We start from the raw sequence: 18,468 nt of genomic DNA on the forward strand, positions 1-18,468 counted from the left end.
AAAAAAAAAAAAAAAAAAAAAAAAACATTCTAAGTTATCTAACTTAAAAAGACTTAATTCACCGTAGCACTTGTCATACTCCAAGCACTTAGATAGTCCACTGTGATGGCCTCAGTCCCATTGTTGAACACATACAAATGTGCATCTCCAAATACTGCCTTAGTTGGATATACTCTTGAAGTTATGCATATTTTTCCACCCCCTCCGAAGCTCTCCACCACCGAGTGATCAATCTATATATCAACAAACATTCCATATCATATCATTACTACTATATACTTTTCATTTTATACTTTACATTTGCCTATCATTTTATCATACCAGAGTTCTCAATGGCAGCTTTTTACTCGATAAGTCGATGTCCACGAACCCTGCAAATGATGGCTTGTACAATCCTTCCTTCTTCAAAGACGAGCTACACCACAAAACAGAGACACAAAGATAAACTATTTTGTTTCATAAGATGAGAGATTTTGGTTTTGAGATGAAAGAAACTGAACCTTGATGCATCAGAGCACAGAAGCACCACGTGATTGTGATGGGCCTTGAAAATCCTGAAGAACACAGGAGTGAATTCCTCGAGGTTTTCTGATGCCAGTGTCAGAAGCCCAAACGGCCCAACTCCACCTTGGACCTTTGAGCCCAGTTTACCACACACCGCTTGTGCATCCACCCAGCTTGGATCAAACGGCTCAGCTTTATCCAAGCTTGAAAAGCTGAACGTAACTTCAACATCAGCCTGTACAAATATATGTTAAGAAACAAACTCCATACAAAATCATAACACCATTGAAGTCCGACAAACCTGGGCAGCAGTGATTCCTTTAACCTCAACGTGTTGTTCCTTGTACAGCTTCTGATGACTTAACTTAACCTGCTTCCCTCTCAGCCTATTCAGCTCCTCAACAGGCCATTGCAAAAGTTGCTTCCTATTAGGATCCAACCACACCGTCCTTGGAATTGCCTGCAAAAACAACAATCAATCAAAGGTCACGGGAAACATCATCCACAGCGCTGTCAGCATTAACGAGGGAAAAACAGACCTGAATTCCAGCCCATCCTTTAGAAACATCATCCACAGCACTATCAGATTCATTAGCCCAACCCCACAAAACCCTCCTCTTCTTCGCCGGATCATAAAACGTCTTTGAGGCGTAGAAATTCCCATAGTCATATCTCAGCCCATTCCATCCGTCCACCGAAGTATTATCAGGAACATACCTATCCCGCTCATGATAATACTTCCCCACCGTGTAATACTCATATCTAGTAACATCCAAACTCACCTTAAGCACATGTTTAACCAAATTCCCCGTCACCGACACGTCCAATCCCTGATTGCCCGACAGAGGAACCGGGAAGAAATCAGGGCACTCCCACATGCCTGTATTAGGGGCAGAGTGTAAAGGGTGTTTCGCCTTTGTCCATTTCACGAAATCCCTACTTCTGTATAAATACGCCACTCCCCTCTTCCGTCTCTTGCTACCGATGATGGTTTTCCAGTGTCCGCTGTCGCTCAGCCATGCCGTCGTTGGGTCCCGGAAGGCGCTGGCGTTGACTCCCGAATCCGGGTCGACGATCGGGTTGTCGTCGGGTTTGATCCAGTCGGTGAGATAGGGGTCGGAGAGGTTGGCCGGAATGGCGTAGTTTTGAACCTGGCGGTTTTGGGGGTCGATTCCGGTGTATAGAATGACGGGCTTGTTGCCCGGGAGGACAGTGGCGGAGCCGGACCAACAGCCATTGATGTCGAAGGGCTTGGAAGGGTAAATGGCGTGTTTAAGTGCCTTCCAATTGACCAGGTCTCTGGACACCGAATGAGCCCAAACTATGTTGCCCCAAATTGCGCCTTTGGGGTTGTACTGGTAGAAGAGGTGATAAATTCCATTGAAGTACATTGGGCCTGTTTCATCGTTCACAATACGCTTGGTCAAAACAGTAATTCATACCAGCATTAATTTCTTTATTTTTTTATGGCTAAATTCATAAATATACTCTTAACAAATTTTATTTGGTCTCAAAAATAACTTTTTAAATTTTTTTTTGATAAAAATTATTAGTGGTTTGTTTAGGATCCTTAAATTTTCAAAAAGTTTTATTAACACTTTTCATTTAAAAAATACTATATTTAAAAAATATTAGCTAAAAAAAAAAAAAAAAAGTCTTACAATCATATATGGACAAAAATGACACATTTTAATCTTAATTAGAAAAGTTTAATAGTAATTTTGAAACGAGATATTTGTGGTAAGATTACATTAATGAAGCTTTTAAAAAAGTTCGAAAATATTTTTAAATTTTTTAAGGGTATTAATGAAAGTTTTGAAAAATCAAGATTATTTTTGTTAACGTAGAGTCAACATGGTATTTTTATAAGACTGCTCGACTCTCAACCAATGACAGATGTTTTACTTTCTTGATTTTCTAAATTTTAAATAGGATAGGCAAAACTAAAAGCTTACTTTTCCAGTTAAATTAATAAAAATATTATTAAACCGTATATAAATATTTTTACAAATTTCCGTGAAATTTTAATTTTTTATTTTTAATATTCTCAATTTTTTTTTTCAAAAAAACTACTAAAAAAATTCTTAAATTTATTTTAAAAGCTAAAAAATACCTCATACCACATTTTTTTTTTTAAATATCATCAAACTTTCAAAAAAAAAAAAAAAACATTACGAAGAAACAAGTTTCTTTTATTATTATTATTATGGTTGTTTAAAAGTAAATAAAATAAGGTTAGGAGTGTTGCAATGACTTACCATTTGGGTCTGCATTTGGTTAAGTTGTTGACAGGATTTGAGCACCACCGCACATATACGAACCACAACCAAATCATATTAGTTACCCAAAAACACACAAACCATCTAAATCTTAACATATTGCCAAAAACTTTATAACTAGAAGTCTTAAAGTAGAAAATTATAATTTTTATCTCCAAAAGTAAAGATACGAGAGTTTATTATATTTAAAGTAGACAATATCGTATTATAAAAAATTATATAATAAATTTAAACAATGAGCACGAATAACAAGCATTTGTATGATTTGGAAACCCACCTGACCCCTACATACAAAATAGGGTTATTGTAAACATTTGCATACCAAAATTAAATAATTTTGACCCAATAAGCTTTTTCTACAAAAAGGAAGACCAAATCTCCACTTTAGTTATATATATATATATATTATTATTATTATTATTATTAGAGATTCCCAGCCACTTGTAGAAGTCCAGTTTTTAATACAAGTTTCGATATTTTTAAGAAAACTCATCAAATTGACCTAATAAAAAATAGCATCATCCATAACCATAATACTATATTATTTTACCTCCATACCTTTACTTTTTAGATATAATATTATAATCACTTCAGCTCACTAAAAAAAACTATTTGGTCTTCTAATAAATAAATAAATAAATAAATATATATATAATTTTTATATTTTTCCTAAATTTAAAAAATAGTCTCTAGAAAGTATAAAATTAAAATTGAAGGGTAAAATATTCCCCACTCCACTCCTTGAATGCCATGTAATAAAAATACATTTTAATATGGCACACCCAATAACATAGTGAGTTTGTGGGTCCCACCATTAACATATTTTTAGAAAAAATAAAGTGCTCACGTGTATCCTATGTCACAATATCACCATGTCAAAGTGTTCAAAGTGTTCATATACTCAAGAGTTCAGTTTTTACTCTAGAATATGTTCGGTTTTTCTTAAGTCGTCTAAAAGTGTTTATAAAGAATTATAGTGTACATTTAACCACTCAAAAAATAAAAAAAAATCCTTAAATTTTAAGTACGAGATGTGCATAGAGACAAGGAAACCTCTGTCCTCGACTCTTACTTCAATCTTTATCTTTATAAGAAAAAAATTATTCATAGTTAGAATTTCTTTTCGATGATAATAATAATAATACTAATCTTGAAATATATTTTCCATCTTCAATTTCCAGTCCAGATGAGTTCGAAGCGGTAATCTCTAGAGTTATATATATATATATAAAAAAAAAAATGATGATAAGGATACCAAAAGTAGGAAAAAAAAACTGATCAGACGGTTAGAATTGGTAGACTCTCTAGAAGCAACTACCAATCAGACGGCAAGAGAGCAAAAAGAAATATACATTATCTTCGATTATAAAAAAATAAAAATGAAAATGAAAATGAAAACGGTAACGGAATGAGATAATGCGAATCCAAGTCCGCAGCACTCGAATCATGAAAGTTATCGATTACCAAAACGATTTACGAAAGTCAGAACTCACAGTCACAGACGCATGAACCAAGTCGGTCACGATTCATCAAAACAAATCGAATCGAATCAAATCAAAACATCCGCAGAACAGAGATTAAAGCGAAACAGAGTGAAATTATGGAAGAATAACGAACCGTTGATCCAGTGGCGGCGAGGCTGGAAGTGGAAACGAGTTCGATGGAGCGGTTTGATCACGGCGTCGTCGGCTCTGTTAAGAGACTGTAATTCGGGATAGAATTTGGGAAGAGCGTGGACGAAGACGACACCATTGTTGATGAACGGAGAAAACAAGGCGAATCCGAGAAGAAGAGAGAGGATTTTACTGAAGAAATTCATTGAGGAACTTAAAACCTAACGCTGAAATTCCTCTGGTGAGGAGTTTGAAGTTTGAACACCTAAGCAGGAGTTTCGATGGTTATTTATAGAGAGAGAATTTGTAGAGATAGAGAGAGAGGATAATTTTTTCTTTTCTTTTCTTTTTCTTTTTCTTTTTCTTTTTTTAAAGTTATTTTTTTTAAAAAAAAAGAGGATAAATTTATTAATGTAATCTTCCACTAATTCACATAAAGATGGGGAACAAATTGATGGTGTTTTGTCTTCAAGACATCTGTTCGTCAAAACAACAAAAAAAAAAAAAAAAAAAAAAAAAAAAAAAAAAANAAAAAAAAAAAAAAAAAAAAAACAATTACGGTGAAAATTATCTTTGAAAAATTAATTAAATTTTACATCTCATTTTTATTATCTATTTGAAAAATAATCTTTCAAATAGTCAAAACTTATTAGAAAGAGTAGGAAGGATAAATAACAATAAAAAATTACAAAATTAAGTAAAAATAAAATAATTTAAAATTAACAAGTCGATTAAGTTTAACTTAAATTATAAATCAATTTACTCTATAAAACTTTTATTTATTTGAACCTAAAACTAATTTAAATAAGATCATAACTCATTTCAAACTATTAATCCTAAGTAAACATATTATTTTAAATATTTTTATATAAATATTTAACATATGTTTTATCATAAATTAATGGTTTTAAAAAATAAGTGATTTGAATAGTATCATAAAAAATAGAAACAAAAAATTATTCTTATCCGAGGAGATAAGGATAGAATTAAAATTTAAAATTTTGTATTAAAATGTGAAACATTTTTTTAGGGAAATACAAATATGATTATGAAACATTTTTTAGGAAAATACAAATGTGATTTGCAATAAATACAAATGAAAAAATAATTATGGATGAACAAAGGAATGATTTAATTTATTAAACAACAAAACCATTAAGATTTTTTTTTCTATAATTTATTTTCTCTTGCATTTTATTATCGTGTTATTATTATTATTTAATTTTAATCATGTTGCCATCTAAGAATGATTTTAAATAAAAAGGTTGACTAATTTTTTATAAATTATTCATCAAATTTTTTTCTTAATTGGAATATAGAATCAATTTAGCATTTTTTAAGAATAAAAAAATTAACAGTTTAAAAGACTGCTCTAAAACTACACGGTTGATGTTTTTTTTTTAATAATTATTCTAAATAAATATCTGGTTAATAATTAAAATTCATAAAACTCAAATATTAAATATTCACAACTCACAGACACAATTACTCACATTTATTAAACCATATTTTTAAAGTAATTAAATTAAATTTTTTATTTTTAAAAAATTCAACCTAACTCGAACCAAAAAAATTACGATTAGTTAATACATGTTGTTCGAGTCATATGAACACTGAAATCTTTGAATTTGTGTCAAATAAGTCTATTAATGGACTAAATCAATTTAATGCATAAACTACAAAAGGTCTTAAACCAACCCCAATCAACTTAGCCTCATAATTAATTAATTAATTTAAATAATGTAGTAAGTACTAGGTTGGGGTTAAAAGTGAAAATGTCAGAGGAGGACACATTAGGTTTAGAATTAAAAATATAAAAAAATTATTTGAAACTTTTAAAATAAAGTATATATATTAATGTTCTTTTAATATATAATCTTATTTATCATGTCACTATTTTTGTTCTTGTAAGATTCTCCTATGAGATTCTCTCAACTTTGTTCTAATTTATAATCCCCTTTTCATTACTCAAAATAATAATAATATTAATTAATAATATAAGTCCCCTCTCCATGCCCTGCCACATCCTCATGCTCCTGACATCCTGGCTTTTTTTTTTTTTTTTTTTGACATGGTACTTTATATTTTATATTTAATTAAATTAAAAAAAAATATTTTGGACTCTAAACTTTACCAATTTAGTTAAGATGGTTAAATTATATTTTATTTTCTTGTAAATGAATTGAAATAAAATAAAAATATAATATTGACATACTTAAACGTCACAAGTAAAATTGATGCACATGTTATTCATTTCACAAGTAGTAGACTCATATCTACTAGGTCCAGCTATGTTAGTCTTAGAAGCTATACATAAATATTAGGTTAGGTTTCCAATTTCAAAACTACTCCAAATTATTTTGCTATGATTAACGAAAAATTAATGATGGAGACACATATTCAAATCGTAATATGTTGTCAAGTTCAATTAGATGATTTGATACACAATAAAAGAGCAGGACCAGAGGTAAAAATATAAGAAGCGGGAGCGGGTTTTCCACCAAATTAAGAAATTGTTCATTTTATCTTACTCTTTAAATTTACGAATATAACCACGTGGAGTGCCAGACCGTCCTATCGAAGAAGATCCTCAGGAAATTCTTTTTTCTTAATACCCTATTCTCCTTCGAGATTTGTTTAGTCATAGCCTAGAAGTTTAGGTTCACACAACATTTACGTTTCTGAATACTTAAAAAACTCATTTTGTATGTGCACGCGAAAGAAAGGAGGGTCGATGTCAAATTTCCGAATTTTGCATACGGAAAGCTTAATGTGATCCCACGACCTAAAGACAAAAGTAGAGGATTGGGTGAGGGAAGTAGGTGTGGAAATGGTGGTAGATTTGTTTATAAGCACTAGAAAGAAAAGGGAGATTCCAGCATTAGGATGGCAAAATGGGAAGGTTTGTGAAGAAGAAAAGAGGGAAACAAGAATGTGAAAAGTGGGAATTGGGCAGAGTAAAAGGGAGGCCTGGGTTGCCCACCTATGGCCATCACCCACCTATATTCCTTCTTTTCAAGTTGCCCATTCTGCTCTTTCCATAACCACTTTTGGTGAAGACTATAAAGCTAGTGGCATCTTGGTTCCATTTACAATGAGCCACATGCCTAACTCCAATACATGGCCTCGATAATACATGTCCATTACCACATGCCATTCTAGTATAAAAATGAGTGAGATAATATTGATATACAAAATACAATGGCTAACGCACTCCAAACTTGCCTTCTAAAAACATGATAGGATTCCACTTCTTCAAATATATACCCACTTTCAAATAGTTTCAATACTATCTTTAACTAGTTGAAACCATTTGGACCGTTTTCAACGAAATGATGGACAAAATTCTATCCATAGATGAAAGGATTGGATATCCCACTGTGTGTACGAAGCACTTCAAAGAAACTATCCAACCAAAAGGTTTGGAGAAGAAAAAATATACTTGGTTCGAGAGCCCATTTTGTTAGGAACCACGACCCTTTACAATAGTATGATATTGTCCACTTTGAGCATAACCTCTCGTGGCTTTACTTTTGGTTTTAACAAAAGAGCTCATACCAATGGATAGTGTTCCTTACTTATAAATTCATGATCTTCCTCCTAATTAATCAACTCATCTTATCCTAGAAGATAATTGCCCGAGTACTCCTTAACATTGTAGAAAGAACGAATTATCTTAAGGAACCAACTGTTGGTCAGATTTCTGACTTAGATTTATAATCCTATAACATAAACCTAATGAATTAATGTTCAAGGCAGAAATACAATCAAATAAAGAACAAGAGAATGAACTAACCTTCAGCTTGGACGAGGTAGAAACAACCAATTACCAATAGTCTCTGCATGAGCAACCCCCTTCCTTGAAGTGGTGAAACCGGTTAGCGTCACGTAGTATGATCGTTCTCCGTTCAATCGACGATACAAACTTGCAAAATGTATGGCAGTCACCACAAACTCTAAGATTCTTTGTAATCCTTATAGGAGTGTCTCCAGGTATGACTATTAAGCCAAACGCAATGGCCAACTTTTCACTATGTGCATATAGAAGTCCTTGCTTTACTTCCTCATCAACATCATGCAGCACATAGTTTGTATCCGGGACATAGCCAGCCAACTCGAGCTTCTCGTCGACTCGTTTCAGCATCACATAGATCTCGCTCGACCTCGGATGTGTTTTATCTCCAACACTGAATTGATAGAGTTTTTCATCCACCTCAATCCACGTCCATCCAGGGATCTTCTTTAGTCCACATTTGGTCATCAAATCTCTTGTTTTTGCCATATCTTCCCACTTACCAGCATTTGCATATATGTTTGAAAGCAATACATAATGCCCTGGGTTCTGCGGCTGTAGCTCAAGAAGAGAGCTTGCCACCCTTTTCGCCAAATCTAAACGTCTGTGAATCCGACATGCCCCCAGCAATGCTCCCCATAGTCCTTCATCTTTCTCTACAGTCATGCTTTCTATCAATCCCAAGGCCTCATCGAACCTCCCAGCTCGACCTAGGAGATCAACCATGCAAGTATAGTGTTTTACATCTGGTCTTACACCGTACTCGTCCCACATTGAGGCAAAAAATCTCTGGCCCTCTTCAATTAGACCAGCATGACTACAAGCATACAACAACGAGACAAACGTGATCCGATTTGGCAATATTCCGCTGCTTAACATCATTGGGAATAACTTGAGCGCTTTCCCGCCTTGTCCGTGATATCCATAGGCTGCAATCATGGCACTCCATGTAATCACATTCTTCATTTGCATCTGATCAAAAATCTCCCTTGCCAAATCAACACTCCCACATTTCGCATACATATCGATCATTGCAGTCCCTAAGATTACATCCAAACAAAATCTGGTTCCATTAATATAGTCATGAATTGCCCTGGCCTTATTCATGGCACCCAACTTTGCACAGGCATAAACAACAGTCACCAACGCCACTTTATCAGGGACAATACCTTCAACCCTCATCCTATCAAACAAAGTCAATGACTCAACAGCACTGCTGCATTCAGCCAAGGCACCAACCATCACTGTCCATGTCACAAGATCTCTCCTTGGCATTTTATCAAACAGTTGGCGGGCATCCTCGATCACTTTACACCTAGCATACATATCAACAAGAGATGCACAAACAAAATGATCAAAATCCAGCCCACATTTCGAAGTGGCACAATGAATAACCCTACCAAATTGCAGGTCCTTCAGATCTCTGCAGGCCCTTATAACAATTGGCAATGTATAGTTATCCAATGGCATCCCACAACGAACAAGCTCCCTAAACATCGAAAAACAAGAGGAGAAATCTTTAACTTTGGCATACCCACCAACTATTACACTCCAGCTATAAGGGTCTCTCTCAGTCATTTCATCAAACAGTTCATGAGCATCCTCCAAGGCGCCATATTGGGCGTATAAGAAGAGAAGTTTGTTAGCAATCGCGAGGTTTCTAAATGCGCCACTGGAAGCAATATGGCCATGGACTTGCCTAATTTGAAAGAGATTTCTGCAACTCAAAAGCAAAGTTATAAATCTTTTGGGGTGAAAATAGAGAAGGAAAGAAGATTGAGATTCTTGGGTTGAGGAATTTGGTTCATTTGAGTGGTTATTCACATTGAACTGCGAAGAAATAGAAGCTTCTTTCACTGGAGTCGTTGCTGAAGCGGAGGAAAATCGAAGCTTTCCATGGTTGATGAAAATGTTTTGCCTTTTGGATTTAAGCATGTGAGTTATGGCGCTAACTGGAGAAATTGTTGCGGCTAACTAAATTTCAGAAATGTCTCGCCGTTACTGTCACAAGATTTAAATACAATACGAGAATCTGAAATTTTTCGCTTTCCATTCCACGTGGATAAAAATACACTTAACAATTAGCACTTTAATTTTTGGTCGAATTATAAAATTTATTCGGTTGTGAATCTAATTATAAATTCTGACTAGTTGTGAATCTATCCCTAATTTTGTATGATCGTTCGACAAAATTACGTCTAAGTCTGTCACTAGTTGTGAATCTCTCCCTAATTTTATATGATCGTTCGACAAAATTACGTCTAAGTCTGTCATTCTTCACTCGCGTCTAAATATATTATACGAGAATACAACTAGTTATCAAATTCTCACTATCCAAAAAAGTTATATGTTATTAAGCTCACTTTTGTTTATATGTCATATAGCATTACTTTCAATCTCTCACTTTTGGTTTCAAAATCTCTCAGCTTGAGCACAAGTTATCCAACGTAAGCGACACAAATATAAATTGACTTCATTCACTTAGGCAAAACAAATATAAATTGACTTCACTTACTTACGAGAAGAAGTGCCACAATAGCAATGTCTGCTGCAAAGAAGAGTGACAAGGGTTCAATTTATAAAACTTTTAATTTTGTATTACTTATACTTCAAATATTCAAAAAAAAATTTACAAATTTACTAATATATTAGACATAAAATATATCCTAAATTTGACAAAATCACCACGAATAAATGTCCATAATACAACAAATGTAAGATATGGGGGTAGAGGGAGAACAAAATTAGGGCAAAAAACAGCCCAACACTACACTACAATCTTGTATTTGTGGAAATAAAGATATAAATGTGAGGATATTTTTGCTTAATAATATACATTCGTTCCAATAACAGCCCCATCGCCAAAGTAAATCTCAAGATGAGAATTATTCATTCTTAGCCCTCCCCCCCTCCCTCCAACCACACTTTTTTTTTGCTGTATATTATCTTTCTTTCTGCATGGTTCGGCACTGTAAATTTTCCACTGGTAACAACAATAACAGTTTACAATAGGAATACACAGATACAAATAATACTCAACTTCCCACCAGATATTGATGCTTGTGTTAGACGACATTGCGCTCTAAAAGTGGCACTCGCGGTATAAGTGATGGTTTCAATTCCTTGCCATTACTACTCAATGATTCGCAGGAATTGTTTTCCCGGAATTCCTCCACAAGGGCTTCCATCGGCATGGCACGGAGCAACTCGATCGTACTCTTGCTCGGAACGTCTGGTTCGCATCTTGTTGGGGTGCTACCGGTTGGCTCATAGTCCTAAACATTCAAACAAGGTGTCGTTAGAGGAGAAATTACTAGAATCCAACTATGTGTCGAACAATCTCACGGTGTTGGATCTCTTACATGCATGCACTAAAAACAAAGGAGCACAAATCAAAGGAGAAATTTGCAAGTTTTTAAAGGGCTAAAAGCTCTACGGATCTTGAAGAAATATACATTTTTTTCATGACAAAACAGAATCTCAACTTCATCAAGAGAAAACAAGATGGTTTCTGTGAATGTTTATCAGCAAATTAAGATAGAAACCAATGAAGTTAAGTGGAAAAATAAGAGAACAAAAGAGAAAAAAAAAAAAAAAAAAGAACACTGAGTAGGAGTGTTCGTGTTCGTGTTCGTGTTCGTTTTCATTCAAGTTCTCATTAAATCTACCTTATACTTTTCAATATGTAATAATAACTCACCATATATTGCTGCCGAAATGTTTCTTTAGCCTTTTCTTCAATGGCAGACACTTGGCAAGAGTGATCATTCCGGAAAGCTTCAATTGTTTCTGTATGAGTTTTGACAGTCTCCAATACACCAGACATAGAACCACGCTCTTGTTCAGAAATGCCTACAATAATATCCACAAGCATGACGTTAATATCATAAGAAATATAGCATTGAACTTCAAGAATCGGTCAGAATCTACTATACTATGCTCACCGTCAACATGCTGAAGAGTATCTTCAATGCTCGTCATCATGTCTTGTTCTGCTGCAGAACGCTCAGAAGTAATCTCGGCATCATGTTGCTCATTACTATCACAAGCGCCTCTGTAGCAAAATGAACCATTATATCAATGGATAAAAAACATCTTAAGAATCACTTGAACAGAAATTTAGGACTTGATTTTTTAAAATTAAACTCATAAATATTACTTCCATGGATGGAAGTAAGTTCGATGACAATTTGATTTTCTACTTTTAAAAATTAAACATGTAAACATTACTTCCATTCATGAGTTTCTTTTTATGTTATCTACTTTCAAAAGAATGTTTTGAAAATTTCACTAAAACCCATAAAATAAAGAATTTACCAAAAACCAAACAAACTTCTTAGATACAGACAACTAAAAACTAAATCATAATCAAACAGTCTTAGTCGTTGACCAACCTCACAGCTGAGACCACATCTGAAACATGTTTGCTACCCATCTCATTCAAAGACTCTTGTGTTCTATTCCACTGCTTGAGAGCTGAATCAGTGGTGCTCATACTGCAGCAGATAAAGGAAGGAAAACAAAATTAGACGAGGACACAACAAATTTTCTTAAGTCATATTGAAGACAAAAACTTGCCATTGCTGCAGAAGCGCCTCCATGCGACAATGTTTAGCAGCAGAAAAGTCAGCGCTATCTCTTGTCTCATTCTCAGTTTGTGTTGCGAAAACCTGCCATTTGCGCTTTGCATCTGTAGCCATACCTTCCATGGAGGAAATATATCCATCCAAAAACGTCTTGTGTGCACTGGCAGTTTCTTGAAGGCCAACGAGCCTTGCGTCCACCTATTATTGCATAAACACTTCAAGTGAAAATCTATTTCCCAACAGCAAAATTTCACCATATAAGTCGGTCTCTTGGACATGACTAACTTACCAGTTCCTTTTGACGACGGATGTGACAAGATACCAAATTGGTCATATCAGCTATAAGTTTCTCCGTATCAGATCTTGATTGCTCCTGCACAACAGAAAGCAAAGGTCAAATGCGTTTCTTTGTTGATCTGTTCAGGTAATCAAATCTATGCTAAACCTCGTAAACTTTTTGGAATTCTGCAATGCTTTTCATCTGGATCACTTCAGCTTCTGCCGCATGATTTCCCAGACTCTTTGATTCTTCGGTCAGCTTCAAGAGGAATTCTTCAATATAATCAGAAATATCCTTCGTTTGATCAATAGTAGCATGGAACCTCTGTTGGAATTGAAATCCATAAAAGAATATACAAGGAGAGGAATTAATATCATAATCAATAAAACTAAGTCGATTGAAAATGCAGCTGAATAGGGTTTAACTATCAATGAAGTAATAAAAATATAGCACGCACAAAACTATAGAACCATTTTTCACACGCAAATTCTGTGAAACTGAATAAACACGACAGAATCTATGCAAAAAAGAAATAGTTAAGAGAAGGACTAACTTGTCGCAATTCCCTTGCAAACAGAGCCATTTCTTTCGATTGAGTTGAAAGAGTACCCTGAAGATTGTCGAGTATCATAGATGCTTCACGAGCCTCTGTTGTCAAAAACTAAATTGCAAGAGATTTCAACTTCCATGCAAGTTACTACACTGTAACTGTTTGATATAAAAAGGACAACCATAAAGTGCAATATACCGATCACGCATAAGCAAAATTGACAATGAATTTAAAATAATGATGATTGTGTTTCTACGTACTTCTTCAATGGATTTTGCACTTGTAGATGCCAAAGAGGAAATATCTTCTAAAGTGGCATTTGAGCTGGCTTTGTGCAAACGAACCACATTTTGCAATGCCTCAATATGAGAGATATATAATGTTCTTGATGAAGATAACTTTTTCTTCATGTCCATTATTGCCTAAAAACAACGACCCAATAAAAAAAAATGTCAAGATTGCTACTACTGTACCATTTGTAAACCATAACTTACAGGACTCGCACTTCCTTATTATACCTTTTCATGTTTGTCTAAAAAGGAATGACATATCTTTTCAACACATTGAAGATGTTCATTCTGTCGAGACAAGGATGTTGAGACCATATTGCAAACAGAGCCAACTTGCTGCGTAAGCTCTATCTGATAATTATCCACCACTGCTCTATTCTCCGTATTCAGTTTGTCCTCTCTACCTACATTACAAAGATTGCAAAATAAATTAAGCCAAATTCTGGCAGTAGTAAAAGATACCAGAAGCTGAAGACTACATCACCAACTTACCAATTTTCATAAATAGTGAAGCATTATCCTGAAGGGCTTTCTCAAGATCCGAGCGTAGAACGCATGCTTGATGAGCCAGAGCGTTCTCTGTTTTACGTGTTCAAATTATCATCTTAGGCTCGAAATTGGAATAAGTATCCAAATGCAATAAGTATACAATTATAATCACCTGCTTTTCTCTGCTCAGAAATAACAAAATCCTTTTCCTTCAGTAAATATCGACATTTCTGCAACTCTTCCTCTGTGCTTGCAAGCAACTTTTGCGTTTGACACAGAGTTTTCTGTATTGTTCAAGTGACTAATTAGACCCCTGGGGAGCTAACATCAAAATTCACAGCAAAAAGATAAAAGCTCACCTCTGTTGAATCAAGTTTCTTGCTCAAACTAGAGCACTGTACTGCTTGAATATTATATTTGTTCTGTAATTCCTCTTGTTGCTGTTTAAAGCATTGACAATTAGTAACAAGGGTATAAACAACAACGACAATATTATGTTCAAGTAAAATGGGTCACCTTCTGATAAGTTTCAATTGTTATTCCCATTTGCTCGATTTGATCTGCCATTGCCTAGGAGAGAAAAAGATACTTGTAAAGAAGACCTCTAGAGATTTTCATGCTATCCGAAAAATATAAGAAAGATTCCCCAGAACTCTGAGAAATTCTCTTTCCCCAAACAGGAAAGATGATATACAAACAAGTGCAGTTGGATTAGCTCAAATTCAAATAACATTCTAACAGCAAAAAAATTAATAGTGATAATGCAGAAATATAAGAAGAAGAGCTCAAGTTCAGAAACATCAAAAAGATGATTAAGAAAATGTTTTGAAAAGAAAAAAATTGAAGTTGACCAACCTTTCTTTCACTCTCCTCATGTTGGTACCGTTCCTTTGGGATATAGACACCATTCTTTTCACGGGCAGCATAAACCTCTGGGGAAGAATGGCAGTGTTTCACTCACTAAGTTACCAGTTAAGGATCATATAAAACTCAACTAATTAATTATGTACACCAGGAAGCATATCTAAACCATCTCACCTGCCTTCAACCGGTCAATTTCACCATAGAGATCCTTGATAAGAGTAGATTTCATCATTTTTTGATTTACCTAAAAAAGTGACGCGACAAGGAAGCAAAAAATCAAAACTTGCAAAAAGTAAATCTATTGCAACTCTCCAGAAGTAAATTAACGCACTAAGCTTAAAGCTAAAAAGTTTCAAGAAAAATCAGGAGAATTTTCCTGGACAAGCATTTAACAATCCACGGCACACCTAGGTTATGATAAATAGAAAATCAAAGAGGCCATAAATACATGATGGTTGCTTATTGAAATGATAAACAAACCTCTGGTTTATTCTTAATATTCTTGGCCCTGTGTGCGTAGTCTAACGTACTCAAGGTTTCCTCAAGACAGTGAACAGCTGGAGAAACTGTGGCAATGATGCAAGTCTTGGTTCTTCCACCAAGTGAATCGCGGAGTAACCGTGTAAGCTTGCTATCCCTGAAGTTCAAGCAAGTAGGAAGCTATTAGAATGAGGAATGAAAGGGAGATGGAATATCCTAAGAGCTTGTCAAAGCACTAATGGTAGCAGCTGACCTATATGGGATATGCCCAAGATGCTCCACTAGAGCATTGATAACTCGCCCCAATGTTAATAAGCTTTTATTGATCTCCCCAGCTTCTCTTGCACGACCCTGTATTATCATAACTAAGAATTAGGAGCACAACGAATATCATCTTCAGATTGACAACAAGGCAAATGATTGAAACTTATGCTACCTCTCGGGCACCAGAACGAGATATGTTTTCTGATCCAGCCAGATCAACCAAATTTAGCTTGCCACACTTGATCAGTTCTTCACCTTCTGGTGTTGCTTCCTTAATGTGAATTGTTATTGAAAAGAGAGAATGCGATCGACTGAAATGCCAAAGAACATTATCAATTTGAAACTATGGAATCTGGCAAATACAAAAACGATGTCAAGATAATAGAAACTTAAAAGCCTATAAATATCCTGTGATAATACCTGGATTGCTTATTCAACAATGTCTCTGCAGTGCGACGTTTTGCTGATCCTCTTTCGAGTAAGCTAAAAATTTCACTGGCACTAGTGACAATTTCCTCCTCAAGACCTCTCACAAGAACACCCCCTTTGCCGTCCTCCATCAAGGGTAATTGCTTTTTCTGCTTCTCCTCCAAAGCAACTTTCGTAATCTCCTCTGGAGCAAGCAAATCGGTAATCTCCTCATTGTAGAGCTCTAAGAAAGTGACCTTCACGCTGTACTCAGCGTTCTGGCTCTCTAGAGTATCAAAAATCTGCTTCACGGTTCTGGGTATAACTCCTGCTTCTGGAGGCAAAGCTCCATTTGGACCACTCTGGTATATTGCGAAACCAAATTAATAAACAGAATCTACCAAAATGAGCATCACAGGCACCAATATCAGGTGGCTAAATAACGTACCTTCGATCTTTTACATTCCCCTTCCATTGTGTACGTTTTCCCTGTACCAGTTTGTCCATATGCAAAAATTGTACAATTAAAGCCTTCTAAAACTTCATTTACTATTGGAACTACTGCTTGCTCGTAAAGGTCTCTCTGCTTAGCTGATGGACCGAAAACCTGAGACAACCAACAAGCAAGAACCATACGTTGATATAAGATTAAGATTCGCACCGCCTACAAGCCAAATCAAATTAAAGCTCCTACAAACAGAACAGGAGACGAGATATTCAAATAGATATGAAGAACGAACATCCAACAACGAAGTTTATTTTCCTACTGGATTGAAGGTATAAAAAAAACCTAAGCAAAATATCAGTACTTTGGAAATGAGTACCTTATCGAAAGTGAAAACTCTGTCAAAATGCTTCCCAGCAACATTTTGAGACACAGTCACTTCCCTAGAATAATCATTACAAGTAACAACCTGCGGTGCATTACTTCGCAACTCTTCCTCGCTAAAAGGCCTGCAAACAGATAAGGGGAAGCCAACAAATAAGATCGATATAACAGTCTCAAAAGTTATTCAACTAAATCATCAGAGAAGATAAGCAAAATCCAAAACTAGAATCTAGCAAGAATCATTTCCAATACCTGCAACGAAGAAGAACCTGAACATTGACGCCCTTCTCCTTCTCGTGACGGCCGGACATCGTTCAATAGTCAGCGAGGAAGAGAGAAACAATGAACAGGAATAAAGCAGAGAAGTTCTTCACCTTCAAGAACCAGATCTGCTCTGATTCTTCTTCAGTTCCCTCTCTCTCTAATGGCGCCTTCTCTCTCTTTCTCTCTGTGACGCTCCAAAATAAGAACAGGCGGGATTGAAGAGAAGAATTTGAATTTTGGAAAGCCGCTTGGTATGTGTCTACCGTCTAATAGATCGACGGATAGACATTGAGGAATGTTGATCGACGGTCCAGATCATGTTCTAACTTCGCTGTTTTTTATTTGACAGAAACATCCCTATATATTTGAGTTAATGTTCGTTTTACCCCTGGGCTTTTGTGTAAATGGCAAATTCAGGTATGGGCCTTTATATTAGGAGGCCCATATTCTTAAACCAAGCCCAATATAATAATATCTTGGGCTTTCCTCAATTCTACCGGCTTCAGCCCGAATTTTAATCATATTTTATATTCATCTAATTAATATTTTTTAGGTTAAAAATATCACTTTAGATCCTCATTTTCAAAATTAAACTTTTAAAATATAAAATAAAGTTATAAAATTTTCTGTTAATAATAATTTTTTAAAACTCAATCTACAATATTTTATTTTATGTTAAATAAATTCACAAATTAAAAAAATCGTAAATATTTTAAATGTTTATAAGACGTGAAATTAAAATTAAAAGTTAAAACAATTTATTTAATATTTTTAATACCTGAACTAGAATTTTCATAACTTTTAAATTTACAATGATACGGTTTTTTATTAACTAACTTAAAAATAAATAAAAATAAAAAGTTGTCTAGAATTGAATTGTAAATTTATTGCATATTTACTAGCAGTATTCTTACAGTTGCCAGAAAGGCAAAATTCTCAAAATGGATATTACTTATAAGCCCTTCATTTCAACCA

General features: G+C 34.7%; 3 protein-coding genes across 4 annotated transcripts; all 3 read right to left on the reverse strand.

Annotated features, from left to right (window-relative positions):
* Positions 1–8: 8 nt before the first annotated feature.
* On the reverse strand, positions 9–4,668 carry LOC111498679 (beta-fructofuranosidase, insoluble isoenzyme 1-like). The gene is made up of 7 exons (XM_023150016.1): positions 4,401–4,668; positions 2,763–2,771; positions 1,044–1,900; positions 806–964; positions 501–739; positions 322–415; positions 9–233 (listed from the first exon to the last, which is right to left on the reverse strand). The coding sequence occupies exons 1-7, from the start codon at positions 4,600–4,602 to the stop codon at positions 54–56; spliced, it is 1,740 nt and encodes a 579-aa protein (XP_023005784.1). The 5' UTR covers positions 4,603–4,668; the 3' UTR covers positions 9–53.
* Positions 4,669–8,020: 3,352 nt separating this feature from the next.
* On the reverse strand, positions 8,021–10,169 carry LOC111498794 (pentatricopeptide repeat-containing protein At2g03880, mitochondrial-like). Of its 2 annotated transcripts, XM_023150168.1 has the most exons (2): positions 10,014–10,099; positions 8,021–9,906 (listed from the first exon to the last, which is right to left on the reverse strand). In XM_023150168.1, exon 2 carries the CDS (start codon positions 9,765–9,767, stop codon positions 8,223–8,225), a length of 1,545 nt encoding a protein of 514 aa, XP_023005936.1. In that variant the 5' UTR covers positions 9,768–9,906; positions 10,014–10,099; the 3' UTR covers positions 8,021–8,222. The 2 variants fall into 2 exon arrangements, with proteins under 2 accessions (XP_023005936.1, XP_023005935.1); XM_023150167.1 differs by having other exon boundaries at positions 8,021–10,169.
* Positions 10,170–10,933: 764 nt separating this feature from the next.
* On the reverse strand, positions 10,934–17,711 carry LOC111498767 (kinesin-like protein KIN-5C). Its single transcript, XM_023150133.1, has 23 exons — positions 17,482–17,711; positions 17,225–17,354; positions 16,849–17,007; positions 16,413–16,762; positions 16,165–16,303; positions 15,982–16,079; positions 15,729–15,885; positions 15,423–15,492; positions 15,240–15,316; positions 14,901–14,954; positions 14,744–14,824; positions 14,557–14,668; positions 14,388–14,474; positions 14,124–14,299; positions 13,866–14,027; positions 13,609–13,716; positions 13,221–13,379; positions 13,065–13,148; positions 12,768–12,973; positions 12,584–12,685; positions 12,134–12,243; positions 11,890–12,041; positions 10,934–11,464 (listed from the first exon to the last, which is right to left on the reverse strand). The coding sequence occupies exons 1-23, from the start codon at positions 17,538–17,540 to the stop codon at positions 11,255–11,257; spliced, it is 3,042 nt and encodes a 1,013-aa protein (XP_023005901.1). The 5' UTR covers positions 17,541–17,711; the 3' UTR covers positions 10,934–11,254.
* Between the last annotated feature and the right edge of the window lie 757 nt (positions 17,712–18,468).

Source organism: Cucurbita maxima, unplaced genomic scaffold (assembly GCF_002738345.1).
Source record: "Cucurbita maxima cultivar Rimu unplaced genomic scaffold, Cmax_1.0 Cma_Scf00025, whole genome shotgun sequence".
In the NCBI taxonomy this organism is placed as follows: Eukaryota; Viridiplantae; Streptophyta; class Magnoliopsida; order Cucurbitales; family Cucurbitaceae; genus Cucurbita; species Cucurbita maxima.